Source organism: Bubalus kerabau, chromosome 1 (assembly GCF_029407905.1).
Source record: "Bubalus kerabau isolate K-KA32 ecotype Philippines breed swamp buffalo chromosome 1, PCC_UOA_SB_1v2, whole genome shotgun sequence".
Taxonomy (NCBI): domain Eukaryota; kingdom Metazoa; phylum Chordata; class Mammalia; order Artiodactyla; family Bovidae; genus Bubalus; species Bubalus kerabau.
Window position 1 is genome coordinate 133,550,149 of NC_073624.1, and position 19,306 is coordinate 133,569,454.

The 19,306-nt window shown below is 38.4% G+C and overlaps 1 protein-coding gene across 1 annotated transcript in view; it reads left to right on the forward strand.

The window, feature by feature from the left end:
- Positions 1-19,306, forward strand: part of RYR2 (ryanodine receptor 2) — a 764,447-nt gene that overhangs the window by 531,361 nt on the left and 213,780 nt on the right. Inside the window, exons 49-53 of the mRNA XM_055589046.1 lie at positions 667-772; positions 3,821-3,941; positions 14,519-14,688; positions 15,896-16,116; positions 17,384-17,474. Of these exons, the coding sequence (XP_055445021.1) occupies positions 667-772; positions 3,821-3,941; positions 14,519-14,688; positions 15,896-16,116; positions 17,384-17,474 (709 nt within the window). The remainder of the gene's footprint in view (positions 1-666; positions 773-3,820; positions 3,942-14,518; positions 14,689-15,895; positions 16,117-17,383; positions 17,475-19,306) is intronic.

Genomic DNA, 19,306 nt, shown 5'->3' on the forward strand with positions numbered 1-19,306 from the left:
GAACAATATTGTCAAGAAGTCTTCCTGTCACTCTGCAGACAGTTAAGTCCAGCTGAGGCAGCTGTCTGCCAGGCCTCCAAAGGGAAGAATGAGATGATTTTCCATGGCCATCCAGATTTATCTCTAATCAATGAGATAATGAAATATTTATATTTTTCATATCATATTACTTGGGAGTGGGTGGTTGGACAGAATAAACAGAAAGGTAAGTAAATGAAATCACGTTTATGAAGTACTCTGGGAAAACCACTGTTCTGGGAGTCTTGTAGGACAGATCTTTATCACCCTTTCTCTAATTGTGTGTTGTATAGAAAATCAAATTTACCACTTCCATCCATCAGTTATTTTCTTTGTTAATATGCTGTTTGCCAGTAGAAGTAAGCAGAAACCATCAAATTAATGTCTACTTTTTCCTTTTGAAGGATGCTTAATATTAAAGTTCCCACACATGTGTTCTTGGGGATAGAATCTCAAATCATATCTGTAACCCATTTTTTTCTTTTAGAAATGATAAGCTGTTTATTAAACATATATGTGAAAAGTGTCAGAGGAGGCAGAATTTATTACCATGCTGGTCCCTTTCGTTTGAGAAATATGTAATAAATCTGAAATGTTACTTTATTATCCTGTTTGCTTTTTTTGTTTCTTTTGAAAAATCCATGAAAGTGATACAGAAGAGGAAGAGGATGATACCATCCACATGGGAAATGCCATCATGACCTTTTATGCAGCTTTGATTGACCTGTTAGGACGTTGTGCTCCTGAAATGCATGTAAGTGTCTTGGAGTCCAGGAGCAAAAATCCTGGCTTATCTCTCTCTGTTAAGAGATCCATCACTGATGAAGAGCACAAAACATCCAAAACCAGTAATCTTCATGCTCCATTAAAAATAATAGCTGCAGCATAATTGCTGAACAAGTGTTTGTTTAGTTGGAAATACCTTGGTTATAAAAATTAGTAATGAGATTTCAGTATGATTCATTAATAGAATAGTCAGTTTCTAATGTATCTCTAAAACTCATATAAGACTTCCCACACTCTAAGAGGGAAAGAGCATATTTTTTCCTATATAATGTCCTTTCCTGTTTTACTGTATGTATAAAGCACCGCTCTGCTCAAGAATTATTTCCTTGCTATATAGTATTTAGTCCTTTTGAAGGAGCTGCTATGAGCTGACCACCTTTTTAAGGGAAAGTGGGAATAAGAGCAGGTTAGGGGAAAGGAAAGAGGTATTGATTAGTGTTTTCATAAACTCTCTGACCAAAATGTAATTGAAGTTTGTGGAATGATTCTCTGTGATACATTCTGATATTTTATACGTTTTTCTGTTTTTCCACATTGTATTAATTTAAAAAATGCTAGCCAGGGTCCATGAAATAAGCTTCATGATCTGTTGATGAGTGGGAAACAACCAGAGTTTGTAACAGATGGACCAGTACTATGGAGGAAGGTAGATATACTTCTAACTGCTCTGAGCATGAAGCCAGAGTGCCTGTTAAATCACCTTTCTCCCTACCCTTCAAATGTTTGGTTTCAGGCAGGCTTTGTTTGTTTCTGTCTTTTTCCTCTCACACCCATAAGTTAAAACGTTCTTGCTTCTGGATGTAATCTTTTGTTGTGAATAGAGAGGAATCGCAGGGTGAAGAAATATTAGAATGTTGGTAAACCTGGAGTCTGATTTTTTGTACGAACTTGGCGCCAGTGAGTTTTTCATTATAGTAAATTGGACCTGATTGTTAAAAAATTGTGTGTTGGGAGTGATTTCAGACAAAAACTTTTATGCTGACAATATGTGTTCTTTCCCTATTAAAATAGATGATCAAAGGAATCACAAGAGAAATAATGCTAGTAAATAGAAGATTTTTATTCTACAATATTAAAGGGAAGAAAAACTAAATGACTTAATAAGGAGCTAATCTTGGCATTTCTAAAATCTATTCATCTTCAGCAACCATTAATTGAGGGGTCTCCTAGGTGTTAGAAATTGTGCTGTGTTTCATACCCTACAGTGAAGGAACAAATGACTCCCTGGCTCTGGAAGTGTCCAGTCTGTTTCAGAGACTGGCTGAGACCTGTAACCATGACAGATCAACATTCTTCATAGGTATTTTATTAGCCAGTGGAGGTCTAACACAGTGGTCCCCAACCTTTTTGACACCAGGGATGGGTTTCGTGGAAGACAGTTTCTCCATGGATTGGGGGAAGAGAGGGATGGTTCGGGAATGATTCAGGTTCATTGTGTTTATAGTACACTTTATTTCTATTATTATTGCATTGATATATAAGGAAATAATTATACAACTCACCATAATGCAGAACCAGTGGGAGCCTTGATCTTGTTCTCCTGCAGCTAGACAGTCCCATCCTGGGGACTGTCTCCCATCTCCCTGGGGTCTGGGAGACAGTGACACCTGAAGTGAGTAATGAGGAGCAAGTGTAAATACAGATGAAATTTCGCTGGCTTGCCCCTCTTCTCACCTCCTGCCATGCAGCTCGGTTTCTAACAGACCAGTAGAAGACTGGGGACCCCAGGTCTAACAGACCTGCTAGCATCCATGTTCATCATTTTCCCCCATTATAAACCCATTCCTGGAAGAAATCAGTGTAGACTATAGGTACAGATACAGTTACATTTTCATCACAAAACAAGGAAGAGACTAAAGAAGTCATAAATATAAGTATGTGTTCAGAGCCTAGAGATAATAATTTTTGCCTTTGTATGATTGCTCATTTTATGGATAGATATGTTATGTAACTTTGGGGGGTAAGCATTCATTGACTTATCAGGCTTAAAATATTGGGTTGGCCAAAAAGTTTATTTGGGTTTTTTTGTAAGATGGTATGGAAAAATCCAAGTGAACTTTTTGGCTAATCCAGTATTTTAATACCCCAAAGAGGATAAAATCTATTGTTCTAATGGATGTACCTGTTGGCCTAGACTGCAACATATGACTCGTGGTGTTGAAGTCAGTGAGACTGGTGTGGGCAAGTAAATATCTGTCTGTAAGCCTGAAGTGGCAATTTCTGAGAGAGGTTCAACTTCATTATTTATTTTTAATTAAATTTTTAAATTTAAAGTATAATTACTTTACTGTATTGTATTAGTTTCACATGTGCAATATAGTAATTCAAGATTGCTACAGGTTACACTCTAAAGTTATTAGAAAATACTGGCTACATTATCTGTGCTATATAATATATCCTTGTATCTTATTTATTTTCTATATAACAATTTTATCTCTTAATTCCCTCATGCTCTCTTGCCCCTCCACCCTTCTCTCTTCCCATTGGTATCCACTGGTTTTTTTTCTCTATAAGTGTGGTCTCTTTCTGTTTTTGTTACATTTGTTCATTTGTGTTTTTTTTTTTTTAGATTCCACATACAATGATAACATACAGTATTTGTATTTCTCTGTCTAACTCATTTCACTAAGGATAATACACTCTAGAGTATCCTGGGTATATATAATAATAATAATACAATAATATATCTTATTATATGTTATATATATACTACAGTTTTATCCATTCATCTGTGGATGGACACTTAGGTTGCTTCTGTATCTATGCAATTATAAATATTGCTGCTATAAACATTTGGGTACATATATCTCTTCAAATTAGTGTTTTTTTCTTTGGATATATACCCAGGAGTGAAATTGCTGGATCATAGAGTGGTTCTATTATGGAGGAGATCTAATTGTGTGTAATTAACAGGAAATTATTTCAGACTTAGATTCCCATTCTTTCACTTTTTCGGATACAATTAGAACATTCATTTCACACAATATTCTTCATTCCTTTGTTTTTCTGCCTGTAGTTGATTCATGCTGCCAAAGGAGAAGCCATCAGAATCAGGTCTATTTTGAGATCTCTGATTCCACTGGGAGATTTGGTGGGAGTGATCAGCATCGCTTTTCAGATGCCCACAATAGCCAAAGGTAAGGCAGTCTTCCATTCTTTGTGATTCAGCAGGGCACTGGATGATGTGATGGTGCCTCAGATGGTAAAGAATCTGTCTGCAGTGCAGGATACCTGGGTCCAGTCCCTGGGTTGGGAAGATCCCTGGAGGAGAGCATGGCAACCCACTCCCATATTCTTGCCTGGAGAATCCCCATGGACAGAGGAGCCTGGCAGGCTACAGTCCATGGCATCAGAAAGAGTCAGACACGATGAGTGACAGAGTACAGGGCATTGGATGATGTGTTGTTTTCAATAATGTCATTAGTACTCGCAGTTTCTTTCCTTGCAGCATAGTACAATTACATAAGTTTCTTTTAAAAAATGAACCTCAAAGTACATTATTCTATAAAATATTTTCTGTAGTCCTTGTTTTTAAACAGCTATGTTTCCAATGGGATTTTATTCTTTTTCATGTGACATTGCAGTTTCCAGAGAAGAGGAAATAGACACCTCAACTGTCTAATATTTCTCCTGGAGCTCTTTGGTCCTCCATTCTTTACTGTCTTTCTTGACAGCAATACTTTAATTCACTCTTTTTGATCGTTTTCATGGACATTTTCTTTCTGTTTTTTTAAAGATTTTTTTTTTTGATGTGGACCAATTTTAAAGTCTTTATTAAACTTGTTACAATATTGCTTCTGTTGTTTATGTTTTGGGTTTTTGGCCATAAGACATGCCATTTTTGGTTTAGAAGCTGCTTAGGCAATGGCAACCCACTGCAGTACTCTTGCCTGGAAAATCCCATGGGCCGAACAGCCTGGTAGGCTGCCATCTATGGGGTCGCTAAGAGTCGGACACGACTGAGCGACTTCACTTTCACTTTTCACTTTCATGCATTGGAGAAGAAAATGGCAACCCACTCCAGTAATCTTGCCTGGAGAATCCCAGGGGCGGGGGCGCCTGGTGGGCTGCCATCCATGGAGTTGCACAGAGTGGGACACGACTGAAGCGACTTAGCAGCAGCAGCAGCATGATTAGTTTACAGCATTAATTCAAAAGCATACAAAATAAAATCAACAGACTCTGCATATAAATACCCGAGAGCTATGGCTCCTCATGCCCCTGCCCGGGTCTAAGGAGAGGATGGGAGTGGGCAGCACAGAAGGGATGGAGTGAGGGGGTAGATAATAAAGTCCCAGTCCTCTCTCACACTGAGCCTCTGTCATGCCCCAGACTACCACACAAATGGCACATGGTCTGGGCCCAAGGCCTAATTCCCTGTTGGTATTATAATTCACTCTGCCTAATATAAAAAGGTATAAGCAGTTACTGAAGGCACCTAAAAGATATGTTAGATCCAAATTATACTTCATTTGCCCTTATTCCAACTGGAGTTTTGTTCACTTTTAAAGACTTTATTGGATATTGTTACGTATGTCATTTAAAAACAGTGTTTATGTGTTTATTTGACTGGGTCAGGTCTTGGTTGCAGGGTGCATGATCGTTGTTGCGTCATGTGGGATCTTTCGTTGCGGTGCAGGGACTATCTAGTTGTGGCACGTGGGCTCAATAGTTGTGATGTGCAGGCCTAGTTGCTCCACTGCATGTGGGATCCTAGTTCCTGGACCAGGAATTGAACCCACGTCCACTGTGTTGCATGGCAGATTCATAACTACTAGACCACCAGAGAAGTCCCATTTATACATTGTTTTTATAGCCAACCAGTCCATCCTAAAGGAAATCAGTCCTGGATATTCATTGGAAGGACTGATGTTGAAGATGAAACTCCAGTACATTGGCCACCTATCGGGAGGAACAGACTCATTGGAAAAGACTCTGATGCTGGGAAAGATTGAAGGCAGGAGGAGAAGGGGATGACAGAGGATGAGATGGTTGGATGGCATCACCGACTCAATGGACATGAGTTTGAGTAAACTCCGGGAGTTGGTGATGGACAGGGAGGCCAGGTGTGCTGCAGTCCATGGGGTCGCAAAGAGCTGGACACGACTAGTGACTGAACTGAACAGAACTGATGAATTTAGACCGAAAATTTGATTAGTTAGGAAGTACATGTGATGGCCCTTTTCTTTCATGAATTATGCCCAGGGAAAATAAGCTGTTAATAACTCAAATCTACAATGAGGAAACGGCTGTGTAACGGAAGATGCTTATCCTACATGCCAGCTGTATGATTGTTAGGAAGTCAAGTTTCATGTGTTAACCTTACTCACTCACATCTCCAGGTGACAGAAAAGTCATATCAGCTGAATACTCATTCTAATTTTAAGGAAAGCTGGACCTTAAAAATTGTGCGCTAGCTTTTTGTCTTCCCCACTTTCAGTTCAGTCACTCAGTTGTGTCTGATTCTTTGAGACCCCACACACTGCTGCACGCCAGGCTTCCCTGTCCATCACCAAATCTCAGAGTTTCTCAAACTCATGTCCGTTGAGTCGGTGATGCCATCCAACCATCTCATCCTCTCTTGTCCCCTTCTCCTCTCACCTTCAGTCTTTCCCAGCATTAGGGTCTTTTCCAATGAGTCAGTTCTTCTCATCAGGTGGCCAAAGAATTGGAGTTTCAGCTTCAGCATCAGTCCTTCCAATGAATATTCAGGACTTATTCCTTTAGGATGGACTGATTGGATCTCCTTGCAGTTGAAGAGACTCTCAAGAGTTTTCTCCATCACCACAGTTCAAAAGCATCAAAGCTTCGGCGCTCAGCTTTCTTTATAGTCCAGTTCTCACATCCATACATGACTACTGGAAAAACCATAGCTTTGACTAGATGGACCTTTGTTGGTTAAGTAATGTCTCTGCTTTTTAATATGCTCTCTAGGTTGGTCATAACTTTCCTCCCAAGGAGCAAGTGTCTTTTAATTTCATGGCTGCAGTCACCATCTGCAGTGATTTTAGAGTCCCCAAAAATAAAATCTCTCACTGTTTCAATTGTTTCCCCATCTATTTGCCATGAAGTGAAGGGACCAGATGCCATGATCTTAGTTTTCTCAATGTTGACTTTTAAGCCAACTTTTTCACTCTCCTCTTTCACTTTCATCAAGAGGCTCTTTAGTTCTTCTTCGCTTTCTCCCATAAGGGTGGTGTCATCTCCATATCTGAGGTTATTGATATTTCTCCCAGCAGTCTTGATTCCAGCTTGTGCCTCATCCAGCCCAGCATTTCTCATTAGGTACACTGCATATAAGTTAAATAAGCATGGTGATAATAAACAACCTTGACATACTCCTTTTGGAACCAGTCTGTAGTTCCATGTCTAGTTCTAACTGTTGCTTCCTGACCTGCATACACTTTCTCAGGAGGCAGGTCAGGTGATCTAGTATTCCCCTCACTTGAAAAATTCTCCAGAGTCTGTTGTGATCCACATAGTCAAAGGCTTTGGCATAGTCAATAAAGCAGAAGTAGTTGTTTTTCTGGAACTCTCTTGCTTTTTCGATGATCCAACGGATGTTGGCAGTTTGATCTCTGGTTCCTCTGCCTTTTCTAAATCCAGCTTTAATTCTGGAAGTTCATGGTTCATGTACTGTTGAAGCCTTGCTTGGAGAATTTGGAGCATTACCTTACTAGCATGTGAAATGAGTGCAATTGTGCAATAGTTTGAGCATTCTTTGGCATTGCCTTTCTTTGGGATTGGAATGAAAACTGACCTTTTCCAGTCCTGTGGCCACTGCTGAGTTTTCCAAATTTGCTGGCATATTGAGTGCAGCACTTTCACAGCATCATCTTTTAAGATTTGAAATAGCTCAACTGGAATTCCATCACCTCCACTAGCTTTGTTCATAGTGATGCTTCCTAAGGCCCACTTGACTTCACATTCCAGGATGTCTGGATCTAGGTGAGTGATCACAACATCGTGGTTATCTGGGTTGTGAAGATCTTTTTTTGTACAGTTCTTCTGTGTATTCTTGCCATCTCTTCTTAATATCTTCTGCTGCTTTTAGGTCCCCTACCATTTCTGCCCTTTATCGAGCCCATCTTTGCATGAAATGTTCCCTTGGTATCTCTAGTTTTCTTGAAGAGATCTCTAGTCTTTCCCATTCTATTGCTTTCCTCTATTTCTTTGCATTGATCTCTGAGGAATGCTTTCTTATCTCTCCTTGCTATTCTTTCGAACTCTGCATTCAAATGGGCATATCTCTCCTTTTCACCTTTTCCTTTTGCTTCTCTTCTTTTTGCAGCTATTTGTAAGTCCTCCTCAAATATGTTGCCTTTTTGTATTTCTTTTTCTTGAGGATGGTCTTGATCCCTGCCTCCTGTACCATGTCATGAACCTCCATAGTTCTTCAGGCACTCTCTATCAGATCTAATCCCTTGAATCTATTTGTCACTTCCACTGTATAATCGTAAGGGATTTGATTTCGTTCATACCTGAGTTGTCTAGTGGTTTTCCTTACTTTCTTCAATTTAATTCTGAATTTGACAATAAGAACTTCATGATTTGAGCCACAGTCAGATCCTGGTCTTTTTGCTGACTGTGTTGAGCTTCTCCATCTTTGACTGCAAAGAATATAATCAATCTGATATTATTATTGACCATCTGGTGATGTCCATGTGTAGAGTCTTCTCTTGCATTGTTGGAAGAGGGTGTTTGCTATGACCAATGTGTTCTCTTGGCGAAACTCTGTTAGCTTTTGCCCTGCTTCATTCTGTACTTCAAGGCTAAATTTGCTTGTTACTCCAGGTATTTCTTGACTTTCTACTTTTGCATTCCAGTCCCCTATAATGAAAAGGACATTTTTTGTGGGTGTTAGTTCTAGAGGGTCTTGTAGGTCTTCATAGAACTGTTCAGCTTCTTCAGCATTACTGGTCGGGGCATAGACTTGGATTACTGTGATATTGAATGGTTTTGCCTTGGAAACGAACAGAGATCATTTTGTTGTTTTTGAGATTGCATTCAAGTACTGCATTTTGGACTCTTTTGTTGACTATGATGGCTACGCCATTTCTTCTAAGGGATTCCTGCCCACAGTAGCAGATATAATGGTCATCTGAGTTAAATTCACCCATTCCAGTCCATTTTAGTTCGCTGATTCCTAAAATATTGATGTTCACTCTTGCCGTCTCCTGTTTTACCACTTCCCATTTGCCTTGATTCATGGACCTGACATTCCAGGTTCCTATGCAATATTGCTGTTTACAGCATTGGACTTTACTTCCATTACCAGTCAAATCCACAACTGGGTGTTGTTTTTATTTTGGCTCTGTCTCTTCATTCTCTCTGGACTTACGTCTCCACTGATCTCCAGTAGCATTTTGGGCTCCTATTGACTTGGGGAGTTCATCTTTTAGTGTCCTGTCTTTCTGCCTTTTCATGCTGATCATATGGTTCTCAAGGCAAGAATACTGATGTTGTTTGCCATTCCCTTCTCCAGGGGACCATGTTTTGTCAGGTCTCTCCACCATGATCCATCTGTCTTGGGTGGCCCTACACTGCATGGCTCATTCCCCACTTTAGGTGGTTTCTTTTTCTTGTTTTAAGGAGACTACCCTCATTTACCTCTTTCACTTCACTTCTAACTCATGTTCATTTACTTATTTAAAATATTTTGTCTTTCCCCTACATTTTGAGCCACAAAATTGATACACTTAGGATAAAATATAAGAATAATACCAGTGACACAGACTAGGAAATAAAGAAATGCTAGATGTTACGTTTGAAATTAGTAGTAACGAGGAACTAAGAACAAGGATTGTATGAGTGTTCAGATATCTCTTTAAGAATTGCTCCAAAAGTCGTAATAGACCTCCTTTACTCCAACTATCTGACTTTTGTTGTTATTGTTATTTAGTTGCTAACTTGTGTCTGACTCTGTGACCTCATGAACTGCAATGTGCCTCTTTCTCCTCTCTTTACTAACTTTTTAGATTTTTCTAGTTAGTTTCTTTCCTGTTCCACCTTGTTGTGTTATAATAAAGTTATGCTTTTTTTTTTGGTCAGAAATATGAGCTGTAAGCGGAGAAGGCAATGGCACCCCACTCCAGTACTCTTGCCTGGAAAATCCCATGGACAGAGGAGCCTGGTAGGCTGCAGTCCATGGGGTCGCTAAGAGTCAGACACAACTGAGCGACTTCACTTTCACTTTTCACTTTCATGCATTGGAGAAGGAAATGGCAACCCACTCCAGTGTTCTTGTCTGGAGAATCCCAGGGACAGGGGAGCCTGGTGGGCTGCCGTCTATGGGGTCACACAGAGTTGGACATGACTGAAGTGACATAGCATAGCATAGCATGGCATGAGCTGTAAGAATGTTCAAACTACCACACAGTTGCATTCATTTCACACGCTAGCAAGATTATGCTCAAATCCTTCAAGCTAGGCTTCAACAGTACATGAACTGAGAACTTTCATATGTACAAACAGGATTTAGAAAAGGCAGAGGAACAAGAGATCAAATTGCTGACATCTGGTGGATCATAGAAAAAGCAAGGTAATTCCAGAAAAACATGTGCTTCATTGACTACACTACAGCCTTTGATTGTGTGGATCACAACAAATTATGGAAAATACTTAAAAAGATGGAAATACCAGACCACCTTACCTGCCTCTTGTGAATCCTGTATGCAGGTCAAGAAGCAACAGTTAGAACTGGACATGGACCAACAGACTTGTTCCAAATTGGGAAAGGAGTATGTCAAGGCTGTATATTGTCACCCTACTTATTTAACTTATATACAGAGTACATCATGCAAAATGCCAGGCCAGATGAATTGTAAGCTGGAATCAAGAATGCTGGGAGAAGTATCAATAACCTCAGATATGCAGATGACACTACCCTTATGGCAGAAAGTGAAGAGGAACTAAAAAGCCTTTAGATCAAAGTGAAAAAGAAGAGTGAAAAAGCTGGCTTAAAACTCAGCCTTCAAAAAACTAAGATCATGACATCCAATCCCATCACTTCATGGCAAATAAATGGGGTAAAATATGGAAACAGTGACAGACTTTATTCTCTTGGGCTCCAAAATCAGTGCATATGGTGACTGTAGCCATGAAAATAAAAGACACTTCTTGGAAGAAAAGCTGTGACCAACTTAGACAGCATATTGAAATGCAGAGACATCACTTTGCCGATAGAGGTCTGTATAGTCAAAGCTATGGTTTTTCCAGTAGTCATGTATGGATGTGGAAGTTGGACCATTAAAGAAGGCTGAGCACTGAAGAATTGATGCTTTTGAACTGTGGTGTTGGAGAAGACTCTTGAGAGTCCCTTGGACCACAAGAAGACCATACCAGTAAGTCCTAAAGGAAATCAGTCCTGAATATGCATTGGAAGGACTGATGCTGAAGCTCCAAGACTTTGGCTACCTGATATGAAGAGCCGACTCATTGGAAAGGACCCTGATGCTGGGAAAGACTGAAGGCAGGAGGAGAAGAGGATGACAGCAGATGAGATGGTTGGATTGAATCATTGATTTGATGGACATGACTTTGAGCAAACTCCCGGAGATAGTGAAGGACAGGGAAGCCTGGGATGCTGAAGTCCATGGGGTCACAGTGTCGGACACGACTTTGAGCGACTGGATGACGACAATGAAGTATATTGCCTAACTTGGGATTATAGAATTTTGTGTATGGGCTATCATAATCACAGTCAAAGTTAATTTTTTAAATGCCATCTACTGGTCATTGTTCTGCATTTTTTATTTAACCTCTGTTGAGAATGTTGCGCTTCCATGGTGGCTCAATGTTAAAGAATCAGCCTGCCAGAGCAGGAGACATAGATTCAATTTCTGGTCCAGGAAGATCCCCTGGAGAAGGAAATGGCAACTCACTCTGGCATTCTTGCCTGGGAAATCCCATGGACAGAGGAGCTTTGAGGGCTAGAGTCTCTGGGGTCATAAAGAGTTGGGCGCAACTTAGCGACCAAATATCAACAAATGGAGAACGTAGAGAGAAACTTTTATGTCTTTGTTTTGCTGTGTTACACCTTAAACCAACTTTAAAACTCAAACCATCAATATTCTTATGTTTCAATGGCAAATCAGTTGGTTCTTTAAGCATCATCAGTTATCAGTGATAATTTGTGTTTTGTATTTAGTATATAAAGCTAAAGCCTTTTTCAAACATTGTTTTCCTTAAGTCTGAGGTTTTTTAACATTTTTATTTTAGAGTATAGCTGCTTTACAATGTTGTGTTTCAAAAGTACAGAAAATTGATTCAGTTATACACACACACACATATTTATATATTCTTTTAGGGTTCTTTCCCCATTTAGGTTATTACAGAGTATTGAATAGAGTTTCCTGTGGTATATAGTAGGTCCTTATTGATTATCTATTTTATATATAGGAGTTGTTTTTGTTTAGTCACTAAGTCATGTCTGATTCTTTGTGACCCCTATGGACTGTAGGCTGCCAGGCTCCTCTATCCAAGAGATTCTCCAGGCAAGAATACTGGAATGGGTTACTGTTTCCTTCTTCAAGGGATCTTCCCAACCCAATAATTTAACTCTCATCTCCTGCATGGCAGGCAGATTCTTTATCACTGAACCATCAGGGAAGACAATATATACTAATGTGTATATATTGATCCCAACCTCATAATTTATCCCTCCCTTCCCCCACCTTTCCCCTTTGGTAACCCTAAGTTCGTTTACTAAGTCTGTAAGTTGGTTTCTGTTTTGAAAATAAGTTAGTTTGTATCATTTTTTAGATTCTGCATGTAAGTGACATTTGTCTTTGACTTAGTATGGTAGTCTCCAGGTCCATCCATGTTGCTCCAATGCAACAATTATTTCATTCTTTTTATGGCTAATATTCCATTGTTTGTATGTACTACATCTTCTTTATCCTTTCATCTGTCAGTGAACACTTAAGTTGCTTCCTGGCTATCATAAACAGTGGTGATCCAAACATGAGGTGTGTTATATTTTTGAATTATGGATTTGTCCAGGGATATGCCCAGGAGTGGCATTTCTGGGTCATGTGGTAGTTCTATTTTTAGTTATTTAAGAAACCTCTACACTGTTCTCCACAGCGGGTACACCAATATACATTCCTACAATAATGTAGGAGGGTTCCCTTTTCTCCACACCCTCTCCAGCATTTATTGTTTGTAGACTTTTTGATGGACCAGTTTTTACCAGTCTTAAAAAGTTTTATTATACTTATCCTAGTCCAAAATGATAATGAAAGAAGGAGGAGTTTAGAAAATGTAAGGGTCAGGTATCTAATCTCAAAAATAGATGTTGTTTTCCTGCAGCTCTTGGTCGGAGCAGATTTCCACAGATTGAGCCAGTAATTTCAGGTGGATGAATAATGAAGGGACCACAGAGGAAAGCCAGTGCAGCTGGTGTTTCTTACTCCAGTTCAGTCTCATTAGAGCTTGCTGATTTAATGTGGGGATTATATTACCTGGGGTGGATTTTAAATGCAATTTTACTTAGTTTAAGTCTAAAGTTTGCCAATGACTAGATACACAACCTTGGACAAGTTAGCTAACTTTTCTGAAAGTTGATTTCTATCTTGTGTTAAAGGAAGATAATAATACCACCTTCATACTGCTCTTGTGAACATTTTATGAGATGTGTCTGGAACATTCCTAACAGAGTAACTGACAACAGCACAAATGTCAAGAGTTGTTATTGTATTAATAATTATAGGAAGGACTATATTAGTTATATTGTTTGTTGAATGGAAATAATTTGGTATTAGCCTTCAATCCAAGTTTCTTTAAAATACCTTTTGTTCATTTTTATGATCAGATTCAGTCATTGAGTATGAATGAAAACAAAAATGTTGTGACTTTGTTATTTCAGGTTGATATGGTCATGTATCATCTTTCTTAGGGGACTGCTTTTCTTCAACATTTGCATCAGTGTTAAAAATTATGTGATATAATTTGTGGACTCTTACAGTGTATTTCAGCAGCAATTTGGCATAACTATCCCATTGTCAAACAGAAAACAAGTTTGTTCTCCAGTATTTTAAATTGGCACATAACTCCCTAACTCTTCATTTCAGTGATCCCATCTATGAATCTATGGAGTTATACTAAGGAATTCACTCCACTCTATAGGCATCAAGTGTTGACTGTTGATAGAGAAAATAATATGGCTCTCAAATATGTTTTACATGTTATTAAATGCTATTATGATTAATGAAACATATTTCATTTGAAAGTCAAACTGGTTCATAGAGTTTTGTTCATTATTTTATAATTCTTTAAGCCATATATATGTAAATGATGTAAATGTACCATGATTATCACATAGAGGACGTGAGTCTTACTAATGTTTTAAAGAGGCTCTTGCTTTGAAAAGACTGCAAACCTTGCTTTACATATTAGCTTTTAGGATGTTTACCCCTAGTTTTATAATTTGGATTATGGATGCCATTTTGTTTCCTTCTCAGAATCTGGCATAATACTGTGTCCTAATCACATACACAATTAACAAGTGGATGCTAAAAAAGCATTTAAATGACCTTGGATTTACAGTGTGCTGCCATATTTCCTGCCCTTGCTTGAATGTATTAGAAGAACAGAAACCCATTCAACTAGTAACTTTATTTACAACATGAGCAGGCTGGAAAGTAGCCATTTGTAATCAGTTTTCATGGATGGCATGGCCATTAACAACAGTGTATCACCTTCTCTCTTTTAGATGGGAATGTGGTGGAGCCTGACATGTCTGCGGGGTTTTGTCCAGATCACAAGGCAGCCATGGTTTTGTTCCTTGACAGGGTCTATGGAATTGAGGTTCAAGATTTCCTCCTCCATCTTCTCGAGGTTGGCTTTCTGCCAGATCTCCGGGCTGCTGCTTCTTTAGACACGGTAATGATTTGAACGGATGACTTCTGCAACTTGTAACTCTTCAGTCTCCGCCATCTGATATTCTTTCATTCATTCATTCATTGCCCCCACATGTTTATCGAGTGCCAGTTTTTTAGGGTAGCAGAGAGTAAATAGAAAATAAGATAGACTGTATCCTCAAGGAATTTACTGAATAGTGGAGAAAATGTACAGCCCGAAGAGTACAGTAAAAATTCTGATCAGTGCAATGGAAGACAGTAAGAAGTTTATATAACTCTAATTAGGGAGGTCACAGTGGTTCCTGTTCAGCTTCTAAGTCGACATAAATAATTGTGCATCTCAGTAAAAGCAATTAAAGTATTACAAAGGTCTAGTGAGCATTGTTAAGCCTTTCCAACTACAGTATCACCCTGGTGTATTCGTTTTTTAATGTACATATAGATTAAAATCTGTTTTGTGAGATCAGTGGCCCATGTCAAGAACCTGCCGCCATCATTGTAAATGTTCTACTATTTGAAACATGTTTAAAATAAGCTGGAATGCTAAATGTTATTCTAGTAGTTTTAAATAATACCTTGTTTTATTCTCAATTATATGTCTTGTTGATATCAGAGGAAATCAGATCTTGAGTTGGCAATAGCTCCCACATGAAAACCATGAGAGGAGAATCAGAAAAATGAAACTGAATTCTTTTTTCTTTTTTCGGTTGTATTTATGTGAATTTCTGAACCCAAGTATTATAGATGATAACATGGTAAGACAGTCAACCTTTGATTGTTGATTCTGATCGACATGAGTATAAATACGATGAGTATATATATGACATGAGTATAAAGTGTTTGAAATTTACTGTGAGAAAAAACTCCTTTCTTTTGCCTTTTCTAGTAAAGGGAGACTCTCCCACTCTTTGATATCATTAGCATCTTCATCTTTCATCCATCCTAGCCTTGACATTTTATTATAGAACATGAACTTCTGTGGCTTTTTGAAGAGAGAGATATTATTTCATTCATTTTTATCTGTTGATGAGCAATTGAAAATCTGTTGTTTTCAGTGGTAAAAAAAAGCATATGAACCACAGTTAAAGCTATAACAGAGGAATCCATTTCTATATTACATACTTTTGTCAATTTCTGGATAGTGAAATAACATGTCAACATGTATGATCCCTTTGAAAGTTGTCTCCTGACCAACGCAAATGACAGTCTCCTCTCCAATTCCCTTCCAGGCTGCTTTGAGTGCTACAGACATGGCCCTGGCCCTCAATCGGTACCTGTGCACAGCCGTGTTACCCTTGTTAACAAGGTGTGCTCCTCTTTTTGCTGGCACCGAGCACCATGCTTCTCTCATTGACTCATTACTTCACACTGTGTACAGGCTTTCTAAGGGCTGCTCACTTACCAAAGCTCAACGGGATTCCATAGAAGTGTGTTTACTCTCTATTTGTGGGTAAGTGGACTGTGAAATCGATTTCATGTTTCTTTAAATGAGAGAATTTACTCTGTGGTCCTTGACAAATTGTTATGAATGTTAGCAACAATTTCCAGACCAAAAAATTAATTCATGTTAGTCATTGTCGTGTACCGAGTTATGAGTCTTACCAGAGCACTCTTGCTCCTGATCAAATTCAGGAGTGTTCCTCCAAGACTCTATAGGTATCTAGCCATTGAATATGGTGTTGGACTGATGATGCTGTTCTGGATGTTGGTGGGTGAGGTGGTTGTGTGGGGAATCCCTTTCTGTGTTAGTGCAGGATTAACCTTTCAACTGTGTGTAATGGTTTTAACTCCTCTTCTAGAAGAGAAAAGAGAAAAAAAGAGACTTATTAAAGGTAAAAAAAAAAATCTAATAATATAGTAATAATAGGAAAGTATGACCTATGTTTGACAGTGATGAAAATCAAGGGTCTTACTATGAAAACCAGAAACATTTATCTTCTTGTGAAGTTCTGACAAGTGCAAGTGACAATTTCTTAGACCCCTACCTAGGTTAATGGTTTCTTTCTAATAGACAGGAGCTCTTGGAGGTGAAAGCTTGCAGTCTGTCCAGAACATTGGTGAAAGAAGGGTTTTCACTCACAATGGAATGAGTGTATGGGTGTAGGAGCCAGAAGGGACTGAGAGAGGTTAGAAATTAGTTCATAATCTTAGTTCCCCGACCCTACAATTCTGTGAAATGGAATCAAAACCTGTCTCACTGATTTTTTCAAAATATTAAATGAGGTGAAGCACTGGGGATTACCAGAATAATAAATGGTCATAGGGTGTTAGTTTTCTTTCCCTTCCTCCTCTGGCAAAATTTCTTAGTCTTTTTCTCTTCCTCTTGCTCCTACACTCCCTCCTCTTTCTGCTTCTGATCTAGTCCCTGAGACCCTTCCCACACGCTGAAAAGAGAGACTAGCATTTACTAAATTAATAGGAACAGTGGGCTCTGTGGTTATGACTGGTGAGAAGAGAAGGGGCTGAAAAGGAACATCTGCTGTAGCAAATGAAGGTTGATTTTCAGATCAGGGAGCTAGAGATGAGTTTGAAATATAACCTTTTATGAAATTACATAACTCTCAGTTAATCTTTGAATTAGGAACACCTAAAATTAACATCATCTGAAGAGAAGTGTAGGTATAGGTTCTTGGGGTGTATAATCTGGTTTAATGAATGATCTGCTTAGTTTAAGCATTATTAGATATTCATTATTAAAATTAGCTTTGTTCCACCAGCCAATTGAGACCTTCTATGATGCAACACTTACTCAGAAGATTAGTATTTGATGTCCCATTATTAAATGAACATGCAAAGATGCCTCTTAAGGTAAGTACAGGAAATGTTGGTAGTTATTTGATTACTGGGTACTCTGACTTTGTTTCCTATTACAATATGTACATTTCTTAAATTCATCATGTTTAATATTGGATGCTGGAAAATTTCTTCCAGTTATTGAAATGGACATATAAGTTGTATTTGTGTGTACATCAGCCTAAACAAACAAGTAATAAAAGGCCATAGAAATCCTAAGATTGGTTTACTGTATGTCAGTGGAAATAGAAATCAGTGGAAAGAAAACAGGCCACAAGAAAAAGATGAGCCAATATATTCTTAAGCCAATATATTCTTATATACCATGGAAACATGGTAATAGGCCTGGCCTAAAGTATTAACAACCTCAAGTCATTAAGAATAGATTTTTAAAAACAACATTTTCTAAGTCTGTAATCAAATGACAGTTTCCAAATATCATCTCATAAGATTCAAAATAATCCTTATGTATATGCAGTTGCAGTTTACCATAGAGTATAGACAATTCCCTGACATATTTGCTTCCCAGATTTATTATTCTGTACAGGAAATGATCAAGTCTCATTCTGTCTTATTGACTTGGAATATTTTCTTGTCGTTGAATATCCCAATCCAGACTGAGGATTAAGATGTTCAGTTCAGTTCAGTTCAGTCGCTCAGTCGTGTCTGACTCTTTGCGACCCCATGAATTGCAGTATGCCAGGCCTCCCTGTCCATCATCAACTCCCAGAGTTCACTCAGACTCACATCCATCGAGTCAGTGATGCCATCCAGCCATCTCATCCTCTGTTGTCCCCTTCTCCTCCTGCCCCCAATCCCTCCCAGCATCAGAGTCTTTTCCAATGAGTCAACTCTTCGCATGAGGTGGCCAAAGTACTGGAGTTTCAGCTTTAGCATCATTCCTTCCAAAGAGCTGTATACTAATAAATGATCTAGTGGCATGGTCTGTGCATGGAGGTCATTGTCCTGTAATGGGCTTTTTATAGGTGACCACTCTGCTCTGCCACCTGGTAAGCATTATATTTTTTTCTCATGGCCACACAGTATAAGTGCTATACAAAGAGGTTTGAGATAAAAATGAACTGCTATTTTTTGAACTGCCATTACACTAAACATACCAAGGTATTTAACAAAAACAGTCTTTCTCTATGAAAATTAATTTTGGTTTAATAAACCTAGGGAAATTAATGAATTTTGTAAAGTAAATTCTGTCCTTGCTGAAAATCCCATTTTTACCTGGGATAGTGCTTGTCACATAGAATTTTCTTGGTACGAATGAGCTAGAAGATACCTAAAAAAAGATACAGGATCACTTCATGTGATAAAACTCTTTTGCATTATAGATATTCCAAGCAAATTAGATCTCAGTATTTCATCATTTGAGATTCCTAAATTGTGTTTGTGTGTTTTGTAACTGAGAAGGATACTAAGTGAGAAAAAATATGTCTACAGTAAGATATGTAGTTAGTTTTAATAAGAGTAACTCTTATCAGTTTATTTTCCTTGTTAGATATAGGTAAAAGTCCAAAATGTATAGTTGCTTTATAAAGATCATTTTATTAATTTGGCAATTAGTTGTGACTATTTCCTGGTGTATTAATCATGAATACATTATCCAAAGAGTTACTAAATAATGGAATAATGAAGTGTAATGAATAAGGCTAGGCAGAGAGGAAGCAAAAATACCCAGAGGTACTATCCCCTGAGAATGCACATTTTAGGTGCTGTATGCTCTGGGTTACCCTGACATCAATCACTTTGTTAAATGCATGGATTCCAGGAGATAACAAGTCATAAAATTATAAGTAAATGATAGCAACTAAAGTAAATCTCAGTGCACAGATAGC